We start from the raw sequence: 26075 nt of genomic DNA, 5'->3' as shown, positions 1-26075 counted from the left end.
TTATTTAATATAAGTAATTTTAAAAAATAGGCATAAGGGTGCCAAGGCAATTACATGGGGAAAGAATAGTCTTGGCGTTAGGACAAGTGGCTCTCGAATGCAAAATAATGAAGTTGAACCCCTACCTCACTCCACAAACAAAACTTACTTCAAACTGCCAAAGGCCTAACTATAAAAGCTAAAACCTTAAAAATCTTAGAATAAATAGTAAGAATAAGCCTTTATGACCTTGGATTAGGCAATGGATTCTTAAAATAATACCAATTCTTGAGCAACAAAAGAAACATAGACAAATTGGTTTTCATCAAATTTAGAAAGTTTTGTGCTTCAAAGGACACAGTCAAGAAGGTGAAAAGATAACCCACAGAACAGAAGAACATCTTTGCAAATCCTACATCTGATAGGGAACATATATGGAAAATAAACATATATGGAACTTAGCAATAAAAAAGACAAATAGGCCAATTAAAATGCATGAGCAAAGGATCTGAATGCATATTTCTCCAAAGATTTACTGGCCCTTTAATGACTATATTGGCCAATAACACATGAAAAGATGGTCAACAACATGAGTCATCAGAAAAAAGCAAATAAAACACAGAAAAGCACCACGTCACACCCACTAGGACGGCTTTTTCAATGGCCACTGGCAGAGCTGGAAGACGTGGAGGAACTGGAACCCCATGCACCGCGGTGGGGGCTCCTCGAAAGGCTGGACAGAGAGACTTACATCTGATCCAGGGCATGCCCAGGCCGGGGAATCTGCCCGAGAGGAGTGAAAGTGTCCACACCGAAACGTGCACACACATGTTTATAGTAGCACAATAGCCAACTTCCATGACTTGATGAATGGATAAATCAAATGTGTCACATCCATAATAAAGAACATTATTTGGCAATTTTAAAAACATTGCTCCAGGCTACAACATGGATGAGCCTGGGAAACATTGAGACGTGGAAGGAACCAGCACAGAGGGCTACGTGAGGTATGGTTGACCAGAATATGAAATGTCCAGAATAGGTAAATCTCCAGAATCAGAAAATAGGTTAGTGGTTGCCTGGGGTTGGGCAGGGTGGAGGGAGGGACAGGAAGTGAGGGATAGAGTTTCTTTTGGGGGAAGACAAAAATGTTTAACACTTATTGTGGTGACGGTTGAACAACTCTGTGGATACACTAAAATCCACTGAACTCCCCACTTTAAATGGGTGAATTCTATGCTATGTGAATTATATTTCGATAAAACTGTTATTTTACAAAGGGGATTTTTAAAATCCTCATTAAAGGATATGTTTTTACTGAGTTTTAGAGAGAGGAAGGGGAGAAAGAAACATTGCTGAGAGAGAAGAGCATTGGTCAGCTGCTAGATGCCGCACCTGGAGTGGGACCCACGGCCTTTTTCGCGCTCAGGACACGCTCCAGTACGGGAGGGGGACTTGTGCAAACCCAGTGTGGCTCCGGGCCGTCCCCATGCAGCCTGTCGTCAGTCCGGAGGCTCAGACGGACCTGATGACCGCACTTCCGTGACACCGGCCAGTGACACTGGCGCTTCCTGGTCCCCTCCACCAGTCTCGGCCTCTGCCTCTGACAGCACGTGTTCTCTGACAGCACGGCCTTTACTGTTTCTGAGCTTGCTAACGGGCGGGAGGGAAGCAGCCCTCCCTTCCGGATGGTGCGAGGTGGGCCTCCTCGGCTCTCCCTGCGTCCGGTGAGGGGCTCCAGCCCCACGGAGCTGCTGCGGGTCGGTGTCGGCTGTAAACAGATTTAAGCAGCTTTCCACACAAGCTGTGTGTGCACTCCAAACACAGGCCATCCATCACCTGGGAGGGGAGGTCCGCACTGTTTGTAGCATTTACTGCTTCTTCCTTAGCTGCTCTCCCAGGGGCCAGACCGGAGTTCAGAGGCAAGCCATCTCTGCTGTCTGCTCTACTATTGGTGACTGAATAGGGTTTTGTTTTCTATGTCAGTGTATCTCGTCATAAACAGAAGATCCCATTTACAGTAAAAACAGACCCCAGGAGAGCAGCCTTGTTCATTCTGACCAGGTGCCTGGTGAGCTGTGAGCCGAGGCTCCTAGTTCAGCGGGCCAGCAGCGGGGCTTGGGGGGTGCGAACGGATGGAAGGACAGAGTGGCTTCGTGAAAGCGGAGGGATGGGCCTCTGAGGAGCCTGCGGGGAGAAGCTGTCACAGGACTGAAAAGGAGAATTTCTTTTTCCTTGAGATTCTAATGGTTGCAAATGACAGGCCCCCAATTCGGATCAGCAAAAGCAAGAAGGAAAACGTACTGGTTCCCACAGCTGATGGAATGGCTGGATCCAGGAGTTTAAATGGTGTCAGAAATCTCTCTCCCGCGTGTGGCTCCTGTGTGTTCGCTTTGTTCTAGAGTAGTCTTCCCCCGTGGGGTGCCAAGTACTGCCGACATAGTCATCCTTCCTGGAGGAGTCTCTTCCGCAGTTATTCCAGCGTCAAGTAACAGAGCTGAGTCCCGGGGCCGAACTGGGGTGGAGGTTCTGGCACTCACGCCAGCTTTGGCTGGCGGAGGGGCAGTTCACTGCAGGGCTGGCAGAGCAAGGGGAGAGGGTGCTGGAGCAGGCACCGGGCTGCCCACCGCAATGCCCGAACGTCGGAGGAGGGCGAGAGGCCTACAGCCAGGGAGGCGGACGCTTCGTGAAGGAGGCGGCCTGCCGCCAGCGGGGTCGGGCTGGGAGGGGTGCTCTGCGCAGGGCCCCTCGGTGTCGGTACCGTACCGGTACTGGTACCGGGGAGGAGGAGGGCATGGGCTGTCCCCTGCCCACTCCCGGGTCTTGCTTAATCCTCCTAAGAAGCTGCCTCCTGTGCCGCTGGGAGAAAGGTTGGGCAGGCCTTGCCCACCCACACCAGACCCACGCTCAGACCCGCCCCGCTCCACCCGTCCGCAGACAGCCCAGGCTCCTTCCAGACGCAGACGTGAGGGCATCGCGCCTCCAAAGGTTCAGTTCTCTTGGAATTGAAATCCAAATCCTTAACACGGCCCACAGGGCCCTGCTCTCCTTCCAGGCTCCTTTGCTCCTTCTGCCCCCTCCCCCCATCCTTCCCCCGGGAACCCCGCTGTGGCCTCCTCAGGTACTCTCAGCCTGGGAGGCGGGGAAGAGGGGTGAGCAGTTGTAATAACAGCAGCTGACACTTAGGAGCCAGACATTGATCCACATTCCATATTTTCATTGTCTTTACAATGAACCCCAGAGGTAGAGGACATTATTATTCCCATTTTACAGATGAGGCAACCGAGACACTGAGCAAGCGATTTACTCAGAGCCACAACTGGAACGTGGCAGAGCCAAACGCAAAGCCAGACATTTCAGCTCTAGTCTTCATTCTTGTCATCCTCACCTGAGGATTTCCTCCACTGGTTTTTTGAGAGAGTGGAAGGAGGAGAGGGAGAGACAGGGGGAGAGAGAGAGAGAGAGATTCGTTGCCTCCCTCACAAGCCCCAATGAGGGACAGGGATTGAACCCACAACCAAAGTCCATGCCCTTAACCAGGAACCAAACCTGCAACCCTTTGGTCGGCCCCAGCCTCTGAAGCAAGCGGCCAGGGCCAGAGTCCGTTCTTAACCTCTGGGAGCTCAGAGCTCGCCCCCCATCACATTCTGCAGCCGTGCATTTCTGGTGGAGCTTCCCTCACGTTTGTCCACTTGCTATCAGCTTGTCGGATGGCAGCTACCAGACCCGCTGAGAGGCAGACCCACCTCTCAGAGGGTCTCTGAACTAGGCTCCGTAGTCCCCACTGCACAGACAGACCCTGAGGCTGTGGGTGTGAGTGACTTGGCTGCCAGGCTGGAAGCTCCCTGAGGGCAGAGACATGTTCGTTTGCTCTGTATTGAGTCCAGAGGGACTGATCCAGTACCTGGCATACAGTAGGCACTCAATAAAGGCGTTTTGGTTGAATGGAGGAGTAGGTGGATGATGAGAGAGGGCAAAAAGGAAGGAAAAGGGAGGGAAGGAGGAAGGGAGGGAGGGAGGGACAAGTGCCATTGCAACCTGGACTGCCCGTCTCCCGGGGTGCTCTGGCCAAGCCGGGCCGGCCTCGGCACGAGGCTGGTGTCCTAGCACCATGCGTGCATGTCTGCAGGTGCCGCGATGCAGGTGAAGAAGTACCTGGTCCGGTGCCTGCACCGGCTGCAGAAGGGCCCCGGCTACACCTACAAGGAGCTGCTGGTGTGGTACTGCGACAACACCAACACCCACGGCCCCAAGCGCATCATCTGTGAGGGGCCCAAGAAGAAGGCCATGTGGTTCGTGCTCACGCTGCTCTTCGCCTCCATCGTCTTCTGGCAGTGGGGCGTCTTCATCCGCACCTACCTGAGCTGGGAGGTCAGCGTCTCTCTCTCCATCGGCTTCAAGACCATGGACTTCCCCGCCGTCACCATCTGCAATGCCAGCCCCTTCCAGTAGGTGGTCCCTGGAGCGCCAGGCTGGCCTCCCGCGCCTTTCCCCCTCTCCTTCCGCCCTCCCGCAGCGTTCCTTCCTCTCTTTTTCTTACCCCCTTTTCCCTCCTTTATCTCCTATTCCTTTCTTCCCCTTCCCTTCTTTATTTCTTTCTGTCTTTCCCTATTTGCTTCCATCCCTTTGCAGCAAGTAATATTCAAAATTCATGAAGAGAACATGGGGATATCTAGCAGACTCTGTCTTCAGGCACACCAATGCCCAATGGTTGCTTCAATGTGTCTGTTTAGTGCACCATGTGCCAGGCACTGCTATGGCTATGGGCACTGGGGATATATCAGCGAATAGAAGTCCCTGCTCTCTTCACAGCCCACCAAAGAAAACAGACACTGATCTTTTCCCCTTAAATATTAAATTAATTATAATAGCTCAATAATGATAAAGTGATGATTAAAAACACATGTACAGCAGCTATGCATCGAGGGCTTGTGAAATGCCAGGCAGGGTGCTGTGTGTTCTTGGGTAATGCGTGTAATTCTGATCCACACAACTACTCGGGGGCACTCCTGTCATAGCCCCAAGGTACAGGCCTGGAAGTGGAGATTCAGAGAGGTCACGGGACCTGCCCTGAGACACACAGTGGGCAGCAGTGGCAGTGCACTCAGGCCTGATCTGAGTCAGGCCGCCACCTTGAAGCCCCTGATGGCAAGGCCCAGGAGAGGACACACAGGAGACCCAGCCTCACCAGTCCTCGGGAGAGGCAGAGGGTCGGTCAGAGAAAAACGGCCTGAAGAGTGAGTGCAAGTAGCCAAGCTGGTCTGACGCAGAGGGCACTCCCAGTGGGGGCACAGCATGTGCCAGGGCCTGGGGAGACAGAGCTTGGTGCGTTCAAAGAACTGAAAGAAGGGCCAGTGGGCTGAAGCTGGAGAACATTCTTTTTTTTTCTTTTTCTTTTTCTTAATATATTCTATTGGTTTTCCAGAGAGGAAGAAAGAGGGATAGAGTCAGAAACATCAATGAGAAAGAAACATTGATCAGCTGCCCCCTGCACACCCCCTACTGGGGATGTGCCTGCAACCAAGGTACAGGCCCTTGACCGTAATCAAACCCTCAACTCTTCAGGCCACAGGCCGATGCTCTATCCACTGAGCCACACCAGTCAGGGCTGGAGAACATTCTGTCCTCAGAAGATCCTTGGAAGGGATGCTCACTTCCGGATCCATCTCCATCTCCAGTTCCAGGAAGTCCCTTTCTCAGTGAGAGGCCCCTGCACATGTCCTCTAGACGCATGGAGGACCCTGGTCACTGTAGTAAAACGGCCCTCCATCCCGGCTCTGTCCCTGCTTTAGGAGCCTGCTTCCCCGCTCCTCCCAGCAGCCTCTGTGATAAACACTGTTCCCCCGATTTTATAGCTCAGAGAACAGGCCTCAGAGAGGTTCACTTGCCCAGTGCCACCCCGATGTTACGTGGGTTTGAACCCACAGTCCGCGCAGTGACCCGCACACTCGGCAGCAGCTGTGGATGTCCAGGCGGTAGCGGCATCCCAGCCACTTCTTCCTCCTGACACTGGCTCCTAGTCCCCAAATCACTGCTGGGAAAGGAGGCCCTGGGAGGGAGACAGCAGATGCCATGTACAAACAGTGTGCCCGCTGCAGCCCACACACCCAGGGCCCAGGCTGAGCACGCCCCCCCCCCCCCCCAGCAACTCCCACAGCCTCGGTTCTCCTGGTGTCTCTGCACCGTCACAGTGCCTGGCGCGCGGGAGGTGCTCACTGAATACTCGGGGCGCGGACACGGGGGTGAGTGGGTGGAGAGTGCGTGCTTGGGCAGGGCGCTCTCCACACGGTGGCAGCTGTGCCGGCGTACTGGGGGATCCCGGCTACCGTGGCTGCTCCCCGCTGCCCTGCCCCCGACCAGTCCTCTCCCCTCCCAGGTATTCCAAGGTCAAGCACCTGCTGAAGGACCTGGACCAGCTGATGGAAGCCGTCCTGGAGAGGATCCTGGCTCCCGAGCCAGCCGGCGCCAACGCCACCAGGGCCCTGAACCTCACCCTCTGGAACCACACGCCCCTGGTCCTCATTGATGAGCGGAACCCCCGCCGCCCTGTGGTCCTTGACCTCTTTGCAGACAACCACAATGCGTCGGCACGCGGCAGCCCAGCGCCAGGAGGGGCCTGCAATGGCCCGCGGTGCAAAGTAGCCATGAGGCTGGTAAGTGGGCTCAGGCCAGGTCCTCCCAGGGCCCTACCCAGTGAGGAGGGTGGGCTTTGCTTTCCTTTAATGCCGGGGCCCTGCTGTGTGTTTGCCAGCTGTTTTAAACAGAAAGAGCTGGTACGTATGTTAGCCAAGACATTTGGATGCAAGGGACCCAGCTCAAACCAGCTTAAACAAACCAAATTCACTGGCTCACGTATGAGGAAGCCCACAGGCACACTGGGCTCCGGTGTGGCTGGATCCAGGTGTTCAGATGCTGTCACCAGGCCTGTCTGTCTTGGTTCACCATGTTTTGTTGGATTGATTGGGGTGACCTTGGCTAATAAGAGTATACCGGTGTCAGGTGTACACCCTGTAACGGTCTCCTGCACTTTTCTCAGTTGTCTTCACGCTCTGGTCGGCTCTCTCCACCTGGAGGGCCGAGACCATGCCAGACCCACATTCCCCAGCTCAGCACTCTCCCAGAATGCCCTCCTTCCCAGTGACCATGGCAGAAGGCCTGGGCCTGATCATCAGGTCACATGCTCAGCCCCAAACCAATCAGGTGGGCTGGAGGTGGGCTCTCCTGAGCGGACCACATGCGTCTCGAGCAAGAGGGGAGGGGTGGCTCCCTGAAGGATGACTTCAGTCTTACTATCAAAAGACTGGGCATAGCCCTAGTTGGTTTGGCTCAGCATTGGCCTTCAGATTGAAGGGCCCTGTGTTAAATTCTGGTCAAGGGCACACTCCTTGGTTGCAGGCTCAATTCCCAGCCCTGGCCAGGGCGCATGCATGAGGCAGCCAATCATTGTGTCTCTCTCACATCGATGTTTCTCTCTGTGTGTCTCTCCCTCTCCCTCCCACTCTAAAAATCGATGGGAAAATATCTGCGGGTGAGGATTACCAACAACAAAGAGAGGGATGTAGATAGCAGGCGGGTACTACCACAGCCGTGCATGCTGCACTGGGAGGCACCTGCGCTGCCTGGAGCTGCCCAGGGCCTGTGATGCACGGTCCCCGCCCCGCCCCGCCCTGCAGAATCTGAATGGCAGCTCTGCCAGAGCCAGAGTCCTACCTCAACAAGCTCCCTGGCCGTTCTGATCATACCGCTGGTTGGGACCCAGGCTGGGGCACACTCTCCCCGGAGAGAGGCCACTGCCTTCCATGCCACCATGTGGCCAGGGCTCGCCCACATCTCCGCACAAGCCAGCCCCTGGCATGAGGCTTACAGGGTCCCGCTGCCAGCTGGAGCCCAGTGCCCAGCTGGAGCCCAGTGCCCAGCTGGAGCCCAGTGCCCAGCTGCTTTCGGCACAGTGGCCGGGCTGCCCGGGGCCATGTCCTCATCGGCAAGGCAGGCGTGTCCCTGGTGGCTAGACCAGCATATGCATGCATGTGTACACGTGTTGCATGTGGGCACACATACAGTGCAGGCAAGGTTTGCTGCTGTCACACCTTATTAAACTCTCTGGCCTCGGCTCCTCATGCTGGTCGGGTTGCTGTGAAAACTGAATGGGATCCTAGTTAGAGCCTCGAGGCTGCGCCTGGCCTGAGTGAGTGGGCGGACTCCCCTAAGGGGCACGGAGGCCTCCAGCAGCCTCTGAGGCCCATGCCCGCCTGCCTGGGAAGGGCTGGCCCGGGATGGAAGGCCCTCCGGTGTCGGGGTGAGGAGGAAGGCCTATGGGATGAGGCGAGCAGAGCAGAGAGGTGAGCCAGGGCCAGTGGGTTCTGAGTGTGCGTGCTGAGCTGAGCCGGCGGGGGGCGGGAGGGCAGCTGCAGCGAGCCGGCTGCACCGGGCTCAGGCTGAGAGGCCAGCCCCTCCTCAGCCCGGGGGCAACCCAGGTCTCTTCCGCCCCCCCCTGCCCCCCGCTCTGCAGCCGTCTCTGGGAGCGGGGGCCGGGCTGGGAAAGGAGCCAGGGGGTCAGAGGGCAAGGGTGTCTGTTTGCGCAGCGACTCACGTATGTGAGCAGGAGCAGGAACATGTGTGTACATAGTTGTGACCATGCATCATGTGGCTGGGATGTCAGGAAGTGGTGCCTGTCTCGGTATTTGTGTGTGCATGTGTGTGTGTGTGTGCGTATGTGTGCAGGTAAGGGTGTGGGTGTGGGTGTGGGGGGCTGTTCACTCGTGCGGGAGGAGGCTGTGTGTAAGTCCTGTGGCCGGGCAGCTGTGGAGGGGTGCCGGGGCCCAGGGGCGGCCCTGCACCCACAGGAACCTCGGTCTCCGCAGTGCTGCCACAATGGGACCGTGTGCACCTACCGGAACTTCACCAGCGCCACCCAGGCCGTGACCGAGTGGTACACCCTGCAGGCCACCAACATCTTCTCCCAGGTGCCAACCCAGGAGCTGGTGAAGATGGGCTACTCGAGCGAGCAGCTGATCCTGGCCTGCCTGTTCGGGGCCGAGCCCTGCAGCTACAGGTGAGCGTGTCGGACCCCGTAGCTCCCACTGCCCGCACCCGGTCTGTGCTCACGCCTCAGGCCACGGGCGCCTGGGAAGAACTGTCTAAGCATCTAGTCGCCTGTTACTGTGGGGTCGTCTTAGATCCATAAGCCCGTGGCCAAGGCCGCAGTCAGAGCCAGTCCCCTCCTCACCGCTGCCACCACAGCCGAGGAGCCAACCTTGGCCGGGACCTGACCGACATCAGGTCCCCTCGTTTCCCGGGGCCCTGTCTGTTCCCGAGTCCCACGCGGGAGCCGCACGTGCTGGCTCCTCAGACGGGCAGCCTCTCAGGGGTCCCGGTGGAGGCTGCACCCTGAGCGCCAGGCGAGGGAAGAAGACACCAGTGAGGTGCCCCTCGGCAGTCACACCGGGGACCCCACGCATTGAGGTCCGAGCTGAGCGCAGGCCCCATGCGTGTGGGGGGCGAGTCTCAGGCTGGCCTTGGGCCTCCAGGGGCAGTGGGGCGGGCCTGGGCTCCCGGGAGCCCTTCTGTGGGCGGGTTGGCTGTTCTCCGTGCACCTGTGGTCACGTGTCCAGGGGCTCCTGAGCACCTGGCCACGTCATCCATCCTCCGCTCAGATTCGTCCAGCTTTGGTCACGGCGTGTCCGTGTAAGAACGTCCAAAGCTGAAGAGAACTTTTGTGTTTGAGCCAAACTGCCCGCGTTGCGGGAAGAGCTCAATGCTCTGCACAGGGGCAGCCAGCGGCTTCCCGGTGATGGTGCATCTGGATGAAGGCGGAACGTGAGGACCATGACGTCGGGGGAGGGCGGCGGGAGGAAGGCAGGATGGTTAACAAGACGACGTGGCCCTCTGAGGCCCGTCACAGTGTGCTCACGGGGCGCACAGGACAGTGGGCAGAGCACACCTCCCTCTAAAGAAGCTGAGTGCGGTGTGACCGCCGCCACGACCTGCAGGGGGCGTACGTCAGACCACCTGCGAGGTGACTGCATCGCTGGCCTTGTCGGTGTCATTAGGAACCCTTGCTGCCCACAGAGACTCTGCCAGCCTGTGCCAGGCCCCTCCGTTGCTTATTGTTTATTCAGGCTCCTTACTCTGCCTATGAGGTGCCTGGGCCCAGCACTGCTCTCAGGACGTGCTCCTTCCGCTGGAGGGGGATCTGGCATAGATGGACATACACCACCGTTAGTCTGTTGTCCTGCCGCTGCTGAGCCCGGGGACAGGCCCTGACCCCCACCGGCCCTCGAGGCTCTATTCCAGGTGCCCTGGCAGCCTGCATGTCCCGGGGGAGGCTGCGAGAGTGCCGCCTGTGCTGTGGCGGGCGGGCGCCAGCTCTAGCAGCCTGTGTCTGGGTGGAGAGCAGATCAGCAAGCGAATGGTGGGCCAGCAGGTGTGGGGAGACAGAGGACCGGCACCCCTGACCGCCAGCGGCCGGCTGCAGCCGCCCCGGTGTGCTGGGAACATGCCCACGTCCGGGGCGGGCTGCTCCTCCACGCAGTGCGGCTGTAGCTGGTTTGCACCGCTGTTCCTCTCTGGTGCCCACAGCCCTGAACCCACAGGAGGCCGACAGCACAGTGCCTGCCCAAAGCTGTGAGTGCCCTCCAGGCCCTCGCCTCTGGGCTGCCTGCCGGGCGCCCCGCCCCGCCCGGGGAGCCTCCTCTCCAGCCTCACCTTCCCTGACCCACTCCCACCCCACCCCCAGGGCGTTAGGTGAGACCCTTCTCGCTTATCTCTGCGGGTGCCTTCTCACGTGTGATGGTCTCTAACGATAACCAGGATTTACCGAGTGTCCGTCCTGTTGTGAGCAGTGTGCTCGGCATCCCGCCTGTCTGGGTCCTGGGTGGGTGTGCGCTGCCCGGCTGCGGTGAGCGCGGCTCAGAGGCAAGGCGCCTTCCCCACGCTCCTGGCCAGGCAGGGCAGAGCATGCATTCCGCAGGCTCTCAGCCCCCAGGCTCTTTCTCTGCCAAGACGGACACGGCACTGTCCTCAGCAAGGTCTGCGGGGAGGCGGCTGCGGCGAGCAGTCAGCGGTGGACAGTGGGTTCGGGCGTGGGTGCTGCTGAGAGGGGGCGGGCGGGTGTCTGTGTGGCACGGAAGATGGGGACCAGAGCTTCAGGGGATCCTCCGGGCATCGATGCCCTGAGCCCAGCCCTCCTGCTTTGAATAAAATAAGAAAGAAGTATGAAAGCATCCTAAGACATTTTTAAAGCTATTTCTACCCTCTGTGGAGCCTGGAGGTTCTGCGCACCGCAGCCTGTGTCCCAGCCTTCAGGGTGGCTCTGTGACGGAACACAATGCCCTCGTCCCCCGGGGACAAATCATCAATAACTCCTCAGTGGTGCTCCCCTCAGGAATGCCGGCCTCCCCTCTGTCTGCTGCTGTGACTCAGGCTCCAGCTGCAGCCGCCCGGGCTGTGACCACGTCCTCCAGTTCCTCTCAGGGCGTCCTCTCCTCTCTGTGTGCTGGGGAAACTGGGTTATTTCCTCGCTGAGTCCACACAGTCTGGGTCTGTGGCCAGTGGTACAGACGCTCTGTCCTGCTCAGTGGGGCAAGGCGAAGCCTGGCTCTCAGCCTGTGCCCAGCCAGAGCCTGGCTCAGGGTGCAAAGCCACCCAGCTGGGCACACCCTCCGCTAGGAGCCAGGACCCTCCAGGCCCTTTGCACAGCTGCATGGCAGGCCGCGCTGAGAGACACTTAAAAGCCACAGCGGGTGGCTCAGGTGGCTGAGCGTCGTGGCTGCACCGGAAGATCACCAGTCAGTTCTGGTCGGGGCCTGGGCCCGGGGTGGGTTTGATTCCGGTCAGGATGCAGGAGGCAGCTGATAGTTGTTTTTCTTTCTCCCTCTCCCTTCCTCTCTCTCTAAGGTCAATTAACGTGTGTGTGTGTTTGTGTGTGTGTGTGTGTGTGTGTGTGTGTGTGTGTTTTAAAGAGAGAGACTTCAAAGACCTATTAGCCAATCACATGTTAACATCATGTGGATCCCGATTTGAATAAACTGAAAAACAAAATGTATGAGACATTTATGAGACAACTGGAGCTTTGAACTGAGTATTTCGTAATATGAAGGAATTCTTGTTGTTTTTAACATGATCGTAGCATTGACTTTCAGTCCTTTCTTTTATTTATTTTTTAAAAATATATTTTATTGATTTTTTTTACAGAGAGAGAGAGGGATAGAGAGTTAGAAACATAGATGAGAGAGAATCATCGATCAGCTGCCTCCTGCTCACCCCCTACTGGGGATGTGCCCGCAACCAACGTATATGCCCTTGACCGGAATTGAACCCGGGACCTTCAGTCCGCAGGCCGACACTATCCACTGAGCCAAACCGGTTTCGGCCAGTCCTTTCTTTTAGAGATCCATCTGAAATGCTTGCGAACGTCTGCTGTCTGAGGTCTGCTCCAGGTCCCGGGGAGGGGAGAGGCGGGCAGACGGGAGGGGAGTGCCGGGTGCTGCCTGTGGTGCTGGGTGGGCTGCGTCTGGGCACTTTCTCATGTTTGAAATGCTCCATCGCGAAAGCACGTTCAGCAGCACTTTTAGAACGCCTGGCCTGGTGCTCCGAGCGCACCTGACGGAGCCTCTTGTGGGGCCATTTCCTCAGGACGCACTCTGACGTGACAGGACCGTGGAGGGCCCTGCCTCCTGTGGGGCTCTTTCCTTCCACAGCCCCGGGGCCCCTGCTGACCCACGGCCCCGCCCCTGCTGACCCACGGCCCCGCCCCTGCTGACCCACGGCCCCGCCCCCGCTGACCCACGGCCCCGCCCCCGCTGATCCACGGCCCCGCCCCTGCTGACCCACGGCCCCGCCCCTGCTGACCCAGGGCCCCGCCCCTGCTGACCCACGGCCCCGCCCCTGCTGACCCACGGCCCCGCCCCTGCTGACCCACGGCCCCGCCGCCGCTGACCCAGGGCCCCCGGGGCCCCTGCTGACCCACGGCCCCGCCCCTGCTGACCCACGGCCCCGGGGACCCTGCTGACCCACGGCCCCCGGGACCCCTGCTGACCCACGGCCCCGCCCCTGCTGACCCACGGCCCCGCCCCTGCTGACCCACGGCCCCCGGGGACCCTGCTGACCCAGGGCCCCGCCCCTGCTGACCCACGGCCCCCGGGGCCCGGCTCTGCCCATCTCCCTCTTTACCCGAATGGCCAGGTGTCCGGTTCGCCTCTCTGGAGAGTGACTTAAGTGACAGGATTTGTTTCTTCATGGGGGGGGGCCAGAGGGCCAATCAAGGTGTGGCAGGGCCGGCTCCCTCCACAGGCCCTGGGGAGGGTCCTTCCCGCCTCGGCCAGCTTCTGGGGTCCCCAGCTTCCTGGGCTTGTGGCTGTGTCACCCCCTCCTCTGCCTCCTCTTCCCATGCCGCTCTGCCTGGGAATCCCCCGGCCCTGCCAAAGACGCTGGGACTGGACGTGGGGCCACCAGGGCCGCGCTGCCTCCCCTCAGGGTCCTTAGTCACATGCGCAAAGAGGTTCCCCAAACACGGGCACGTGCACAGGCCCTGACTGAGCCCGACCCTGCGAGGCGACATGAAGGCGTGAAAGATACTCCTGGTTCCTGGCTAAGCCCGAGCCCCCCGCTCCTTCTCCCCTCTTTCCTGAGGGAACCTGGGCGCCTCTCCGGCTGTGCCCAGGCACCGGGCTGCGTGACGGCCTTCTACTCGCCTCCCTGCCTGGGCCCTGGGCTGCCAGGCTGCACAGCAGCCAGGCGGGCACCGGGCACCAGGCACCGGACACCGGGCAGCGGGCACCGGGCAGCGGGCACAAGGCACCAGGCAGTGGGCAGCAGGCACCGGGCACAAGGCACCGGGCAGCGGGCACAAGACACCGGGCAGTGGGCAGCAGGCACCGGGCATCAGACATCGGGCACCGGGCATCAGACATCGGGCAGCGGGCACCGGGCACAAGGCACCAGGCACCGGGCAGCGGGCACCGGGCATCGGGCACCGGGCACTGGACACCAGGCACCGGGCGGGCTGCACTTCAGCTGCTGCTGTTTCTTTCAGGAACTTCACCTCCCTCTTCCACCCTGACTATGGCAACTGCTACATCTTCAACTGGGGCATGGCTGAGCAGGCACTGCCCTCATCCAACCCCGGAGTGGAGTTCGGTAAGTCTCGCTCCTGCCGGCCAGATCAGAGGCTTTAACCTCCCACCATGTGTGGCCGAAGACCAGGCTGCCACCAGGCGTTGAAGGACAGGATCTGGGCAGGCAGCTGGGGCCTGAGGAAGGTGGCCGAGCGGGAGGGTGGCCAGGGGGCTCAGCTGTTCCTGCCCCACGGGACCCCTCGGCAGCCACGCCATTCCACTCGCTAATGAGCAGAAAGGCTGAGTGGGAAGCGCTGGGCCCTCGCAGGCTGAGGAGGTGCCCTGGCCTGAGCCCTGAGGGAGAGCGGGCCTCCCAGGGGGTGGGGTGGCCTGGCACCGGAAGGAGCACCGGGCTGACTGTGAGGCGTGGTGCCCGCGGTGCCCGGTGGGCCTGCCGTGTGGGTGGGGAGCCGGGGAGCCCAGGAGAGACGGTGGCTGGAGGAGACGAGGCAGCAGGGGGCCCCGCGGGGGGCACGGACAGCGGGCGCAGGCCCCCGGCAGCAGCCTCGGCCCTCCCCTCAGGCCTGAAGCTGATCCTGGACCTGGGCCAGGAGGACTATGTGCCGTTCCTCACGTCCACGGCCGGCGCCCGGCTGCTGCTGCATGAGCAGAGGTCCTACCCCTTCGTCAAGGAGGAGGGCATCTACGCCATGTCCGGCACGGAGACATCCATCGGGGTGCTGGTGGTACGCGGCCCGGGGACACCGGGGAGGGTGGCAGCCGCCCTCCTGGCCCACTCCGGGCCTCTGCCCGCGGCCTTCCTCGCGGTCCTCCTGCCTGCCCTCGGCTCTGCCCCAGGGCAGCCGCGCTCCCGGGAGGACAGCACCCGGCACCCGCTGGCAGAGCGTAGGGCACCTGCAGAGTGGCCGGCAGGGCAGGGGGCCTCCTGGGTGACCAGGTCCCCACCAACACCCGCTCTGACTCAGGACAAGCTGGAGCGCAAGGGCAAGCCCTACAGCCAGTGCACAGCGAACGGCTCCGACGTGCCCGTCCACAACCTGTACCGCGGCTACAACACCTCCTACTCCATCCAGGTAGCGTGCGGCCCCCTCCCGCCCTGGCCCGGCCGCCTGCTCGGGGCCTAAGGCTGCGGGGCCCCTGGCCTGGCGGGGCTGGCTGTGCTGGGTTTGTGGCACGTTGGGGTGGTTTTGTGGATTTAGTGATACCCGGGGCTGTAGAGCCAGTCCAGTCCCTGGTTCTCACCAGGCCCCGGGGGTGCCCACCTGCCATCCCCCCGGGGAGGCCCAGGGCGGTAAGGGTCTCCCTCTGGGGCCCTGAGAACCGTGTGTGTCTGAGCTAAGACTTCGCATGTGTTACATCATCATTTGGTCCTTCCAACACCCCTGAGGGGGTGGTACACTCAGCAGCTGTTAATTATTAGGGGCTGTTCAGTTATTGTAAGTGTGAACTAGTGCTAATAGCAGGCTGATCATGTGCCAGGCGGCACTGCCAAGTTCTTTACACGTCCGATCACTCAATCCGCACAACAGCCTAACGCAGCAGCCGTTACTAGGAGCCTCGGGGCTGGGTGAGCGCACGCCTCGCCTGTCTCTGGCCTAAACCCCTGCTGCAGCCGGGGCTGCTGTCTGCTCTGATCTCCAGGGTCAGCCTGGGAGGCGGGCCAGACCGTCCCAGTGACGGGGACAGACCAGTAAATCTTCACAAAGGTGACAAAAGTACCCACTGGCTGGCACTCCTCCCCCTCAACCCTCCCCCCCTCAGTCTGCCTTGGCAGATAAGGAAACTGAGGCATAGCAAGGGGGAACCGGGTGCCCGCCTCCATGTCTGAGCGCGCCAGCAGGGGTGGTCTCCCTTCTGCGCGGTCACAGGGAGCTGACCTCCCCTGCAGCCCCTGCAGCTGGCCTCACCCCCCTCCGCCCTCAGGCCTGGCCACCTCCACAGGGGCAGCCCACAGGCATTAGCTCTGCCTCTTTTCACAACACCTTCAGCTCCTTTCAATGCAATAGCACCCGTGGCAGAGACCGTGGCAAAGTCCAGGCCACCTGTGCCAACACCAGGCTCTTCCCAAAGCCAGAGCCCGTCACCCTGCCCCGCCCCCAGCTGCTCTGAGGGGGGACCCGCTGCAGACACAGGGGTCTCTGCGGGATGCCCCTGGGCTGGACGGGGCACCCGGCGATCTTCACATCCGGCTGGCAGTCCGAGCGGACCCCCCGCAGAAGGCCAGGAGCACCGCCCTTCAGGCTGCCCTCTGGGCCACCTGCTAAAGGGCCCAGGAGGCCGCGGGGCCTTGTCAGCGTCCGCCCTGCTGTCCTCGCCGCCGCTCCGGGGTGGAGGCCCTCCCTGACCCCAGCTCCCTGGGCTGCCCCGGGCCGGGGGGCACCATGGTCATCGCAGCCGCTGTCCCCCCAGGCCTGTATCCGCTCCTGCTTCCAAGAACACATGATCCGGAACTGCAGCTGCGGCCACTACCTGTACCCGCTGCCCCCCGGGGAGAAGTACTGCAGCAGCCGGGACTTCCCGGACTGGGGTGAGCCCGGACCCGAACCCCGAACCCAGGCCCGCCCCAAAGGCCCTGCTGCCAGGGAGGCAGTCCCTGCCTGCAGGACCCGCTGCACCTGGCTGGCTCCGCGCAGGCATGGGCACAGCCCCTCCTGGCACCCCTCCCCTCCCCTCGGCACCCCTCCCCTGCACCCCTCCCCCTACACACCCCTCCCCTGCACACTACATTCCCTCCTCTACACACCCCTTCCCTGCGCACCCCTCCCCTACGGCTCCCACTCCTAAGCTTGACTGTGTTGTGCGGAAGCCACTGTCTGTGGGCCGTGTCTGTGCCACACACACACCCTCACATGTGTGAGCTTGGTGTGCCACCCCGGTGCATGCACACCTGTGCCCATTTATGTTACCCACACATGTGTGAAGTGCAGTGGTGTGCCGTGTCCTATGGTGTCGGCAGTGGAGTGTGTTGCACAGCAGCCTGTGCACTGGTTCCTGCCTACACTTGTGCCAGCCTCAGCTGTCCTGTCAGGCCGCTCTGTCCTCGTCAGGGAGCCGTGTCCCCTCAGGGAGCCGTGTCCCCTGAGGGAGCCGTGTCCCTCAGAATGCTGTGTCCCCTCAGGGAGCTGTGTCCCCTCAGGGAGCCGTGTCCCCTCAGGGAGCCGTGTCCCCTCAGGGTGCTGTGTCCCCTCAGGGAGCCGTGTCCCCTCAGGGAGCCGTGTCCCCTCAGGGAGCCGTGTCCCCTCAGAATGCTGTGTCCCCTCAGGGAGCTGTGTCCCCCTCAGGGAGCCGTGTCCCCTCAGAATGCTGTGTCTCCTCAGGGAGCTGTGTCCCCTCAGAATGCTGTGTCCCCTCAGAATGCTGTGTCCCATCAGGGAGCTGTGTCCCCTCAGAATGCTGTGTCCCCTCAGGGAGCTGTGTCCCCTCAGGGAGCTGTGTCCCCTCAGGGAGCTGTGTCCCATCAGGGAGCTGTGTCCCCTCAGAATGCTGTGTCCCCTCAGGGAGCTGTGTCCCCTCAGGGAGCTGTGTCCCCTCAGGGAGCTGTGTCCCCTCAGAATGCTGTGTCCCCTCAGGGAGCTGTGTCCCCTCAGGGAGCTGTGTCCCATCAGGGAGCTGTGTCCCCTCAGAATGCTGTGTCCCCTCAGGGAGCTGTGTCCCCCTCAGGGAGCTGTGCCCCCCTCAGGGAGCTGTGTCCCCTCAGAATGCTGTGTCCCCTCAGGGAGCTGTGTCCCCTCAGGGAGCTGTGTCCCCTCAGGGAGCTGTGTCCCCCTCAGGGAGCTGTGCCCCCCTCAGGGAGCTGTGTCCCCTCAGGGAGCTGTGTTTCCTCAGGGAGCTGTGTCCCCTCAGGGAGCTGTGTCCCCTCAGGGAGCTGTGTCCCCTCAGGGAGCTGTGTCCCCTCAGGGAGCTGTGTCCCATCAGGGAGCTGTGTCCCCTCAGGGAGCTGTGTTTCCTCAGGGAGATGTGTCCCCTCAGGGTGCTGTGTCTCCTCAGGGAGCTGTATCCCCTCAGGGAGCTGTGTCCCCCTCAGGGAGCTGTGTCCCCTCAGGGAGCTGTGTCCCCTCAGGGAGCTGTGTCCCCTCAGGGAGCTGTGTCCCCTCAGGGAGCTGTGTCCCCTCAGGGAGCTGTGTTTCCTCAGGGAGATGTGTCCCCTCAGGGTGCTGTGTCTCCTCAGGGAGCTGTATCCCCTCAGGGAGCTGTGTCCCCTCAGGGAGCTGTGTCCCCTCAGAATGCTGTGTCCCCTCAGGGAGCTGTGTCCCCTCGGAATGCTGTGACCCCTCAGGGAGCTGTGTCCCCTCAGAATGCTGTGTCCCCTCAGAATGCTGTGTCCCATCAGGGAGCTGTGTCCCCTCAGAATGCTGTGTCCCCTCAGGGAGCTGTGTCCCCTCAGGGAGCTGTGTCCCCTCAGGGAGCTGTGTCCCCTCAGGGAGCTGTGTCCCCTCAGGGAGCTGTGTCCCATCAGGGAGCTGTGTCCCCTCAGAATGCTGTGTCCCCTCAGGGCGCTGTGTCCCCTCAGGGAGCTGTGCCCCCCTCAGGGAGCTGTGTCCCCTCAGAATGCTGTGTCCCCTCAGGGAGCTGTGTCCCCTCAGGGAGCTGTGTCCCCTCAGGGAGCTGTGTCCCATCAGGGAGCTGTGTCCCCTCAGGGAGCTGTGTTTCCTCAGGGAGATGTGTCCCCTCAGGGTGCTGTGTCTCCTCAGGGAGCTGTATCCCCTCAGGGAGCTGTGTCCCCCTCAGGGAGCTGTGTCCCCTCAGGGAGCTGTGTCCCCCTCAGGGAGCTGTGTCCCCTCAGGGAGCTGTGTCCCCCTCAGGGAGCTGTGTCCCCCTCAGGGAGCCGTGTCCCCTCAGGGAGCCGTGTCCCCCTCAGGGAGCTGTGTCCCCCTCAGGGAGCTGTTCCCCCTCAGGGAGCTGTGTCCCCCTCAGGGAGCTGTGTCCCTTCAGGGAGCCGTGTCCCCTCAGGGAGCCGTGTCCCCTCAGGGAGCCGTGTCCCCTCAGGGAGCCGTGTCCCCCTCAGGGAGCTGTGTCCCCCTCAGGGAGCTGTGTCCCCCTCAGGGAGCTGTGTCCCTGTCAGGGAGCCGTGTCCCCTCAGGGAGCTGTGTCCGCCTCAGGGAGCTGTGTCCCCCTCAGGGAGCTGTGTCCCCTCAGGGAGCTGTGTCCCCCTCAGGGAGCTGTGTCCCATCAGGGTGCTGTGCCCCCTCAGGGAGCCATGTCCCCGTCAGGGAGCCGTGTCCCCCTCAGGGAGCCGTGTCCCCTCAGGGAGCCGTGTCCCCTCAGGGAGCTGTGTCCCCTCAGGGAGCTGTGTTTCCTCAGGGAGATGTGTCCCCTCAGGGTGCTGTGTCTCCTCAGGGAGCTGTATCCCCTCAGGGAGCTGTGTCCCCCTCAGGGAGCTGTGTCCCCTCAGGGAGCTGTGTCCCCCTCAGGGAGCTGTGTCCCCTCAGGGAGCTGTGTCCCCTCAGGGAGCTGTGTCCCCTCAGGGAGCTGTGTCCCCTCAGGGAGCTGTGTTTCCTCAGGGAGATGTGTCCCCTCAGGGAGCTGTGTCCCCTCAGGGAGCTGTGTCCCCCTCAGGGAGCTGTGTCCCCTCAGGGAGCCGTGTCCCCTCAGGGAGCCGTGTTTCCTCAGGGAGCCGTGTCCCCTCAGGGAGCCGTGTCCCCTCAGGGAGCCGTGTCCCCTCAGGGAGCTGTGTCTCCTCAGGGAGCCGTGTCCCCTCAGGGAGCTGTGTCCCCTCAGGGAGCCGTGTCCCTCAGGGAGCCGTGTCCCCTCAGGGAGCCGTGTCCCCCCCTCAGGGAGCTGTGTCCCCTCAGGGAGCCGTGTCCCCTCAGGGAGCCGTGTCCCCTCAGGGAGCCGTGTCCCCTCAGGGAGCCGTGTCCCCCCCTCAGGGAGCTGTGTCCCCTCAGGGAGCCGTGTCCCCTCAGGGAGCTGTGTCCCCCCCTCAGGGAGCCGTGTCCCCTCAGGGAGCCGTGTCCCCTCAGGGAGCCGTGTCCCCCCTCAGGGAGCTGTGTCCCCTCAGGGAGCCGTGTCCCCTCAGGGAGCCGTGTCCCCCTCAGGGAGCCGTGTCCCCTCAGGGAGCCGTGTCCCCTCAGGGAGCCGTGTCCCCTCAGGGAGCCGTGTCCCCCCCTCAGGGAGCTGTGTCCCCTCAGGGAGCCGTGTCCCCTCGGGGAGCCGTGTCCCCCCCTCAGGGAGCTGTGTCCCCTCAGGGAGCCGTGTCCCCTCAGGGAGCCGTGTCCCCTCAGGGAGCCGTGTCCCCTCAGGGAGCCGTGTCCCCCCCCTCAGGGAGCTGTGTCCCCTCAGGGAGCCGTGTCTCCTCAGGGAGCCGTGTCCCCTCAGGGAGCCGTGTCCCCTCAGGGAGCCGTGTCCCCTCAGGGAGCCGTGTCCCCTCAGGGAGCTGTGTCTCCTCAGGGAGCCGTGTCCCCTCAGGGAGCTGTGTCCCCTCAGGGAGCCGTGTCCCTCAGGGAGCCGTGTCCCCTCAGGGAGCCGTGTCCCCCCCCCAGGGAGCTGTGTCCCCTCAGGGAGCCGGGTCCCCTCAGGGAGCCGTGTCCCCTCAGGGAGCCGTGTCCCCTCAGGGAGCCGTGTCCCCCCCTCAGGGAGCTGTGTCCCCTCAGGGAGCCGTGTCCCCTCAGGGAGCTGTGTCCCCCCCTCAGGGAGCCGTGTCCCCTCAGGGAGCCGTGTCCCCTCAGGGAGCCGTGTCCCCCCCTCAGGGAGCTGTGTCCCCTCAGGGAGCCGTGTCCCCTCAGGGAGCCGTGTCCCCCCCTCAGGGAGCCGTGTCCCCTCAGGGAGCTGTGTCCCCTCAGGGAGCCGTGTCCCCTCAGGGAGCCGTGTCCCCCCTCAGGGAGCTGTGTCCCCTCAGGGAGCCGTGTCCCCTCAGGGAGCCGTGTCCCCCCCTCAGGGAGCTGTGTCCCCTCAGGGAGCCGTGTCCCCTCAGGGAGCCGTGTCCCCTCAGGGAGCCGTGTCCCCTCAGGGAGCCGTGTCCCCCCCTCAGGGAGCTGTGTCCCCTCAGGGAGCCGTGTCTCCTCAGGGAGCCGTGTCCCCTCAGGGAGCCGTGTCCCCTCAGGGAGCCGTGTCCCCTCAGGGAGCCGTGTCCCCTCAGGGAGCTCTGTCCCCGTCAGGCCGCTCTTGGGGCTCAGCTCTCTGGGGGTGCAGGCAGGCGCACAGGAGGGCGGTGACCTCCCACATCTGACAGCTGAGGCCACAGGAGAGGAGCCCAGGCCGGAGCTGATCCTGCGATCCAGGGTCCCAGCACCTCAGGGTGAGGGCGGAGGTGGGAGAGCACAGTGGGAGGCGCTCAGAGCAGCCTCTCCCTGTCAGTCTACTGCTACTCGCAGCTGCGCAGGAGCCCGGCCCAGAGGGAGACCTGCATTGGCATGTGCAAGGAGTCCTGCAAGTGAGTGCCAGGCGCTGCCCAGTGTGGGCACTGCGGGGGAGGGGCGGGCACTGTGGGGGAGGGCGGTGCGGGCACTGTGGGGCAGCACAGCCACCGGGCTGCCTTCTCTCTTCCAGTGACACCCAGTACAAGATGACCATCTCCATGGCTGACTGGCCTTCAGAGGCCTCTGAGGTGAGAGGGTGGAGGGGCCGAGCTCCTGGCTCCCACCTTTGGGGAGCCTGCAGGCTGCTTGGAGCTTCAGACAGGGAGCTCCTCTCCCCTCTTCCCCCCTTCTCCACTCCCGGCACTGTGCAGCGAGCCACAGAGTCCTGTGTTCTTGCAGCGCCTGCATTCTGGCCGGAGCCCATAGAAATAAGACCGTGCACAGTAGGGTGAGGATTGCAGCAAGTAAGCCAGGGAGAGCCTCTCTGGACGGTCAGGGAAGGCTACCAGGAAGGTGATGGAGCAGAGGATGAAGCTGAGCCAGCGTGGGCAGGGCCGGGAGCAGGACCAGGCAGGGGGGCAGCTGGAGGGGGGGGGTAGAGGTGGGCAAGGCTGGCAGAGAAGGCTAACCTCTGGGGGAAGAGTCTGGAGCCCTGAGGGCCTCCTCCCCGTGACAGCAGCCACATCCCCTGCCTGCTCTCCCCGAGCCCACGGTGTCCGGGAGCTTCAGCCGCTGGGCAGCCCTGGCTGGGAGGGTGCTGCAGGCCCCATTTTTTCCAGCTGCTTTCTTGGGTTGCAGGACTGGATTTTCCACGTCTTATCTCAGGAGCGGGACCAAAGTACCAACATCACCTTGAGCAGGTCAGCCTGGGTGTGGGCAGGGCTGGGAGGCAGAAAAGGGCCTCAGGAGAGGAGTCTGGACACAGGCAGCTCCTCAGACCCCTTCTCACTCTGCTCAGACCTGGGAGTGAGCCTGGAGGGGGACGCATTGGGAGTGAGAGAGGGCCAGTCAAGGGGACTCAGAGTGTTCCACTCCCAAAGGAGAGCTTGTTCCTCCATCTGCCACCTCTTCATACACCCATCCACCTGCCTCCATCTTCCCAGTCTCCTACCCACTCACCCCCCCATCCACCATCCATCCATCCAACCTCCATCCTTCTAGTCTTCTATCCACCCATCCACCCATCCATCCTCCATCCTTCCAGTTTCCTACCCACCCACCCATCCATGCATCCATCCACCCATCCACCTGTCCTCCATTCACCTACCCATCCATCCACCCGTCCACCTATCCTCCCGTCCTCCATCCTTCCAGTCTCCTACCCACCCATCCATCCACCCACCTACCTGTCCTCCATCCTTCCAGTTTTCTACCCACCCACCCACTCACCCATTCATCCACCCATCTACACATCCATCCACCCAACCACCCATCCATGCATCCATACATCCTTCTATCTATCCACCCATCCATCCTTCCATCCATCCACCCATCCATCCTTCCACCCGTCCTCTATCTGGCCAATCTTCTACCATCCATCTATCCATCCATCCCCCTGTCCTCTATCCTTAGAGTCTTCTACTCACCCATCCATCCATCCATCCATCCACCCCCCTGTCCTCTATCTTTCCAGTCTTCTACCCATCCATCCATTCATCCATCCTTCTACCTGTCCTCTATCTGGCCAGTCTTCTACCCATCCATCCATCCATCCCCCTGTCCTCTATCCTTCGAGTCTTCTACCCATCCATCCATCTGTCCTCTCCTTTTCCAGTCTTCTACCCATCCATCCATCCATCTAACCATCCTTCCACCCGTCCTCTTATCTGGCCAGTCTTCTACCATCCATCCATCCATCCATCCATTCCCCTGTCCTCTATTTTTCCAGTCTTCTACCCACCCATCCATCCATCCATCCATCCTTCCACCCATTTTCTATCTGGCAAGTCTTCTACCCATCCATCCATCCATCCATCCATCCTTCCTTCCACCCATCCTCTATTTTGCCAGTCTTCTACCCACCCATCCATATATCTATCTATCCATCCTTCCACCATCCTCTATCTTGCCAGTCTTCTACCCGTTCATCCATCCATCCATCCATCCATCTCCCTGTCCTCTATCCTTCCAGTCTTCTACCCACCCATCCAGCCACCTATCCTCCATCCTTCCAGTCTTCCACCTACCCATCCATCCATCCATCCACCCACCCACCCATCCATGCATCCATCCATCCATCCTTCATCCTTCCAGTCTTCTATCCATCCATCCATCCATCCATCCATCCATCCATCCATCCATCCACCCAACCTATCCATGGATTCATCCATCCTTCCATCCATCCACCTATCCACCTGCCCTCCATCCTTCCAGTCTTCTACCCATCCATCCATTCATCCACCCACCCACCCATCCATGCATCCATCCATCCACCCAACCCATCCATGGATTCATCCATCCTTCCATCCATCCACCCATCCACCTGTCCTCCATCTTTCCAGTCTTCTACCCATCCATCCATCCATCCATCCACCCACCCACCCATCCATGCATCCATCCATCCATCCTCCATCCTTCCAGTCTTCTATCCATCCATCCATCCACGCATCCATCCATCCATCCATCCATCCATCCATCTATCCTTCACCCATCCATCCATCCATCCATCCATCCATCACCCAACATCCATCCACCCATTCATCCATCCATCCATCACCCATCTATTATTCCACTCATCCATCCATCTTTCTATTCATACAACACAAACATGCACTGAGCACAGAAAAGACACAAGGTGCATATACATCAGGAAACCTGAATCTAGGTGACGAGTCTGTGCCAGCCCCTCCCTGTGGGAGCAGTGAGGAGCTTCCATCACCTGGAGAGATAAGGGCGGTCTGTAGAGGGAGGTGGTGCTGGAGCTAACCCTCTACTGATCATAAGGATGGTTCAGAAAAGGCAGGCCCGGATGGGAGACAGCTCAGCCTTTCTGGGGGCCATCAGGTGTAAGAGGGCAGCCCTCGTGGCCAACCTTCTCTGCCCCAGCTTTCCTGACAGGGCAAGGTTAGGGCGGACTCTTTGCAGCGTCTACTGTATCTGGGCTGGGCCCTCTGGGGGTGGGAGGGGAGCTCTCAGGGGCTGTCTTGGGCCGGAGTATCCCTTAGGAAGCTGGTCGAGAAATGGGCCCACAGGATGGGCACTGGGCAAAGAAGCCTTTTGTGACTCCAGGCTCAGAGGGGCCCTCGGGGGATTGTCCTGTGCCAAGCTCAAGCAGAGGAGGGCTGGGCAGCTATGTGTGTATACCAGCCCCTGTTGCCTCCTGCAGGAAGGGAATTGTCAAGCTCAACATCTACTTCCAAGAATTCAACTATCGTACCATTGAGGAGTCAGCAGCTAATAACGTGAGTTTGGGGCTCCTGACCCCTCTGCCTCGCAGGCGGGTCAGGAGGGTCCCCAGCCCCACAGAAGCATTAGGAAGGAAGGTCTCTAAGTAATTGTTTCCCTGGGCTGAGATGGTCTCCCTGCCCCCTTCCCAGTCAGCCACCCAGCTCACAGGACCCCGGAGGCTGGGGGCCAGGCAGGACCTGTGGTCGGCCCCCACCTCTGCCAGGCTCTCAGCCTCTGCCCCCCACAGATCGTCTGGCTGCTCTCGAACCTGGGCGGCCAGTTTGGCTTCTGGATGGGGGGCTCGGTGCTGTGCCTCATTGAGTTCGCGGAGATCGTCATCGACTTCCTGTGGATCACCGTCATCAGGCTGGTGGCCTTCTCCAAGAGCCTGCGACAGAGGCGGGCCCAGGCGCGCTACGCCGGCCCCCCGCCCACCGTGGCCGAGCTGGTGGAGGCTCACACCAACTTTGCCTTCCACCCTGACACGGCCAACCCTGAGGCCTATCCCCATGAGCAGACACTGCCCATCCCGGGCACCCCGCCCCCCAACTATGACTCCCTGCGTCTGCAGCCACTGGACATCATTGAGTCTGACAGTGAGGGTGATGCCATCTAGGCCTTGCCCTGCCCCTGCCCCTTCCCCTGGGAAGCCCTAGAACTTGGACCTAAGGAGCCGAGACCAGGGCCCAAGGCCTCATTCCATCCTGCCCTCTCCAAAGGGCCAACACTAGGTGTCCAGTCAAATCTGTCTCTTGCAGAGAGGCCAACAGTCCCCAGTCCCCAGGCCAAGGTGCTGTTAGGATTGGGGAATTGGTGGGTTTCTGCCCACCCTCAATCTCGAACCAGGCTCTGAGACCCGAGGACACCTTCCCTGGGGGCAGGCCGCTTCCCTGCAGCCAGGCAGCATGTGCTCCAGAGCCGGGCCTCGGGCACACCACCCCCAGAACCTGAGCCTTTCCTCCCTGGGGGCTGGCCTCCAGGGTGGGATCGCTGAGGCAGTGGGTGTGCAGAGCAGGAGAGCATCAGGCAGGGGCGGGGGTGGCTGCCAGCTGGCACGTGTTTTATTCTTGAAAATAAAAGTAGAAATCACCGTGTGGAGCCATGTTCTTCGCCGGATGGGGCGGTGGAAGCATCGGACACATCTTGGGGGCGGAAGGACATCCTGCTGGCCTGAAAGCAAGGCCTGGCCAAGGAGAGGCCCCAAGCAGGTGGCTTTTGAGCCCCTTTCCAGATGTCCCGAAGCAGCGGCCTGAGGACTTTGTAAGACTGCCCAAGTCACTCGCTTGGGTTATAAGGACAGCGCAGGAGGAGGGGAAGCACTCGGCTGGTTCAGGCTCCA

At 61.1% G+C, this 26075-nt stretch overlaps 1 protein-coding gene across 2 annotated transcripts in view; it reads left to right on the top strand.

The window, feature by feature from the left end:
• The window catches only part of SCNN1B (sodium channel epithelial 1 subunit beta), a 45563-nt gene extending 19737 nt beyond the window's left edge, over positions 1-25826 (top strand). For both annotated transcript variants that reach the window (XM_036460123.2, XM_036460122.2), the window contains exons 2-13: positions 4109-4427; positions 6356-6632; positions 8841-9031; positions 14012-14115; positions 14616-14779; positions 15020-15127; positions 16464-16581; positions 21348-21423; positions 21540-21597; positions 22148-22209; positions 24675-24750; positions 24984-25826. In XM_036460123.2, coding sequence (XP_036316016.1) covers positions 4117-4427; positions 6356-6632; positions 8841-9031; positions 14012-14115; positions 14616-14779; positions 15020-15127; positions 16464-16581; positions 21348-21423; positions 21540-21597; positions 22148-22209; positions 24675-24750; positions 24984-25352 — 1914 coding nt within the window. In that variant the 5' untranslated portion in view covers positions 4109-4116 and the 3' untranslated portion in view covers positions 25353-25826. The remainder of the gene's footprint in view (positions 1-4108; positions 4428-6355; positions 6633-8840; positions 9032-14011; positions 14116-14615; positions 14780-15019; positions 15128-16463; positions 16582-21347; positions 21424-21539; positions 21598-22147; positions 22210-24674; positions 24751-24983) is intronic.
• The last annotated feature ends 249 nt before the right edge of the window (positions 25827-26075 follow it).

Source organism: Pipistrellus kuhlii, unplaced genomic scaffold, assembly GCF_014108245.1.
Source record: "Pipistrellus kuhlii isolate mPipKuh1 unplaced genomic scaffold, mPipKuh1.p scaffold_m20_p_31, whole genome shotgun sequence".
Taxonomy (NCBI): domain Eukaryota; kingdom Metazoa; phylum Chordata; class Mammalia; order Chiroptera; family Vespertilionidae; genus Pipistrellus; species Pipistrellus kuhlii.
The sequence above is the reverse complement of the archived record's forward strand: the minus strand, read 5'-3'. Positions and strand labels throughout refer to the sequence as shown.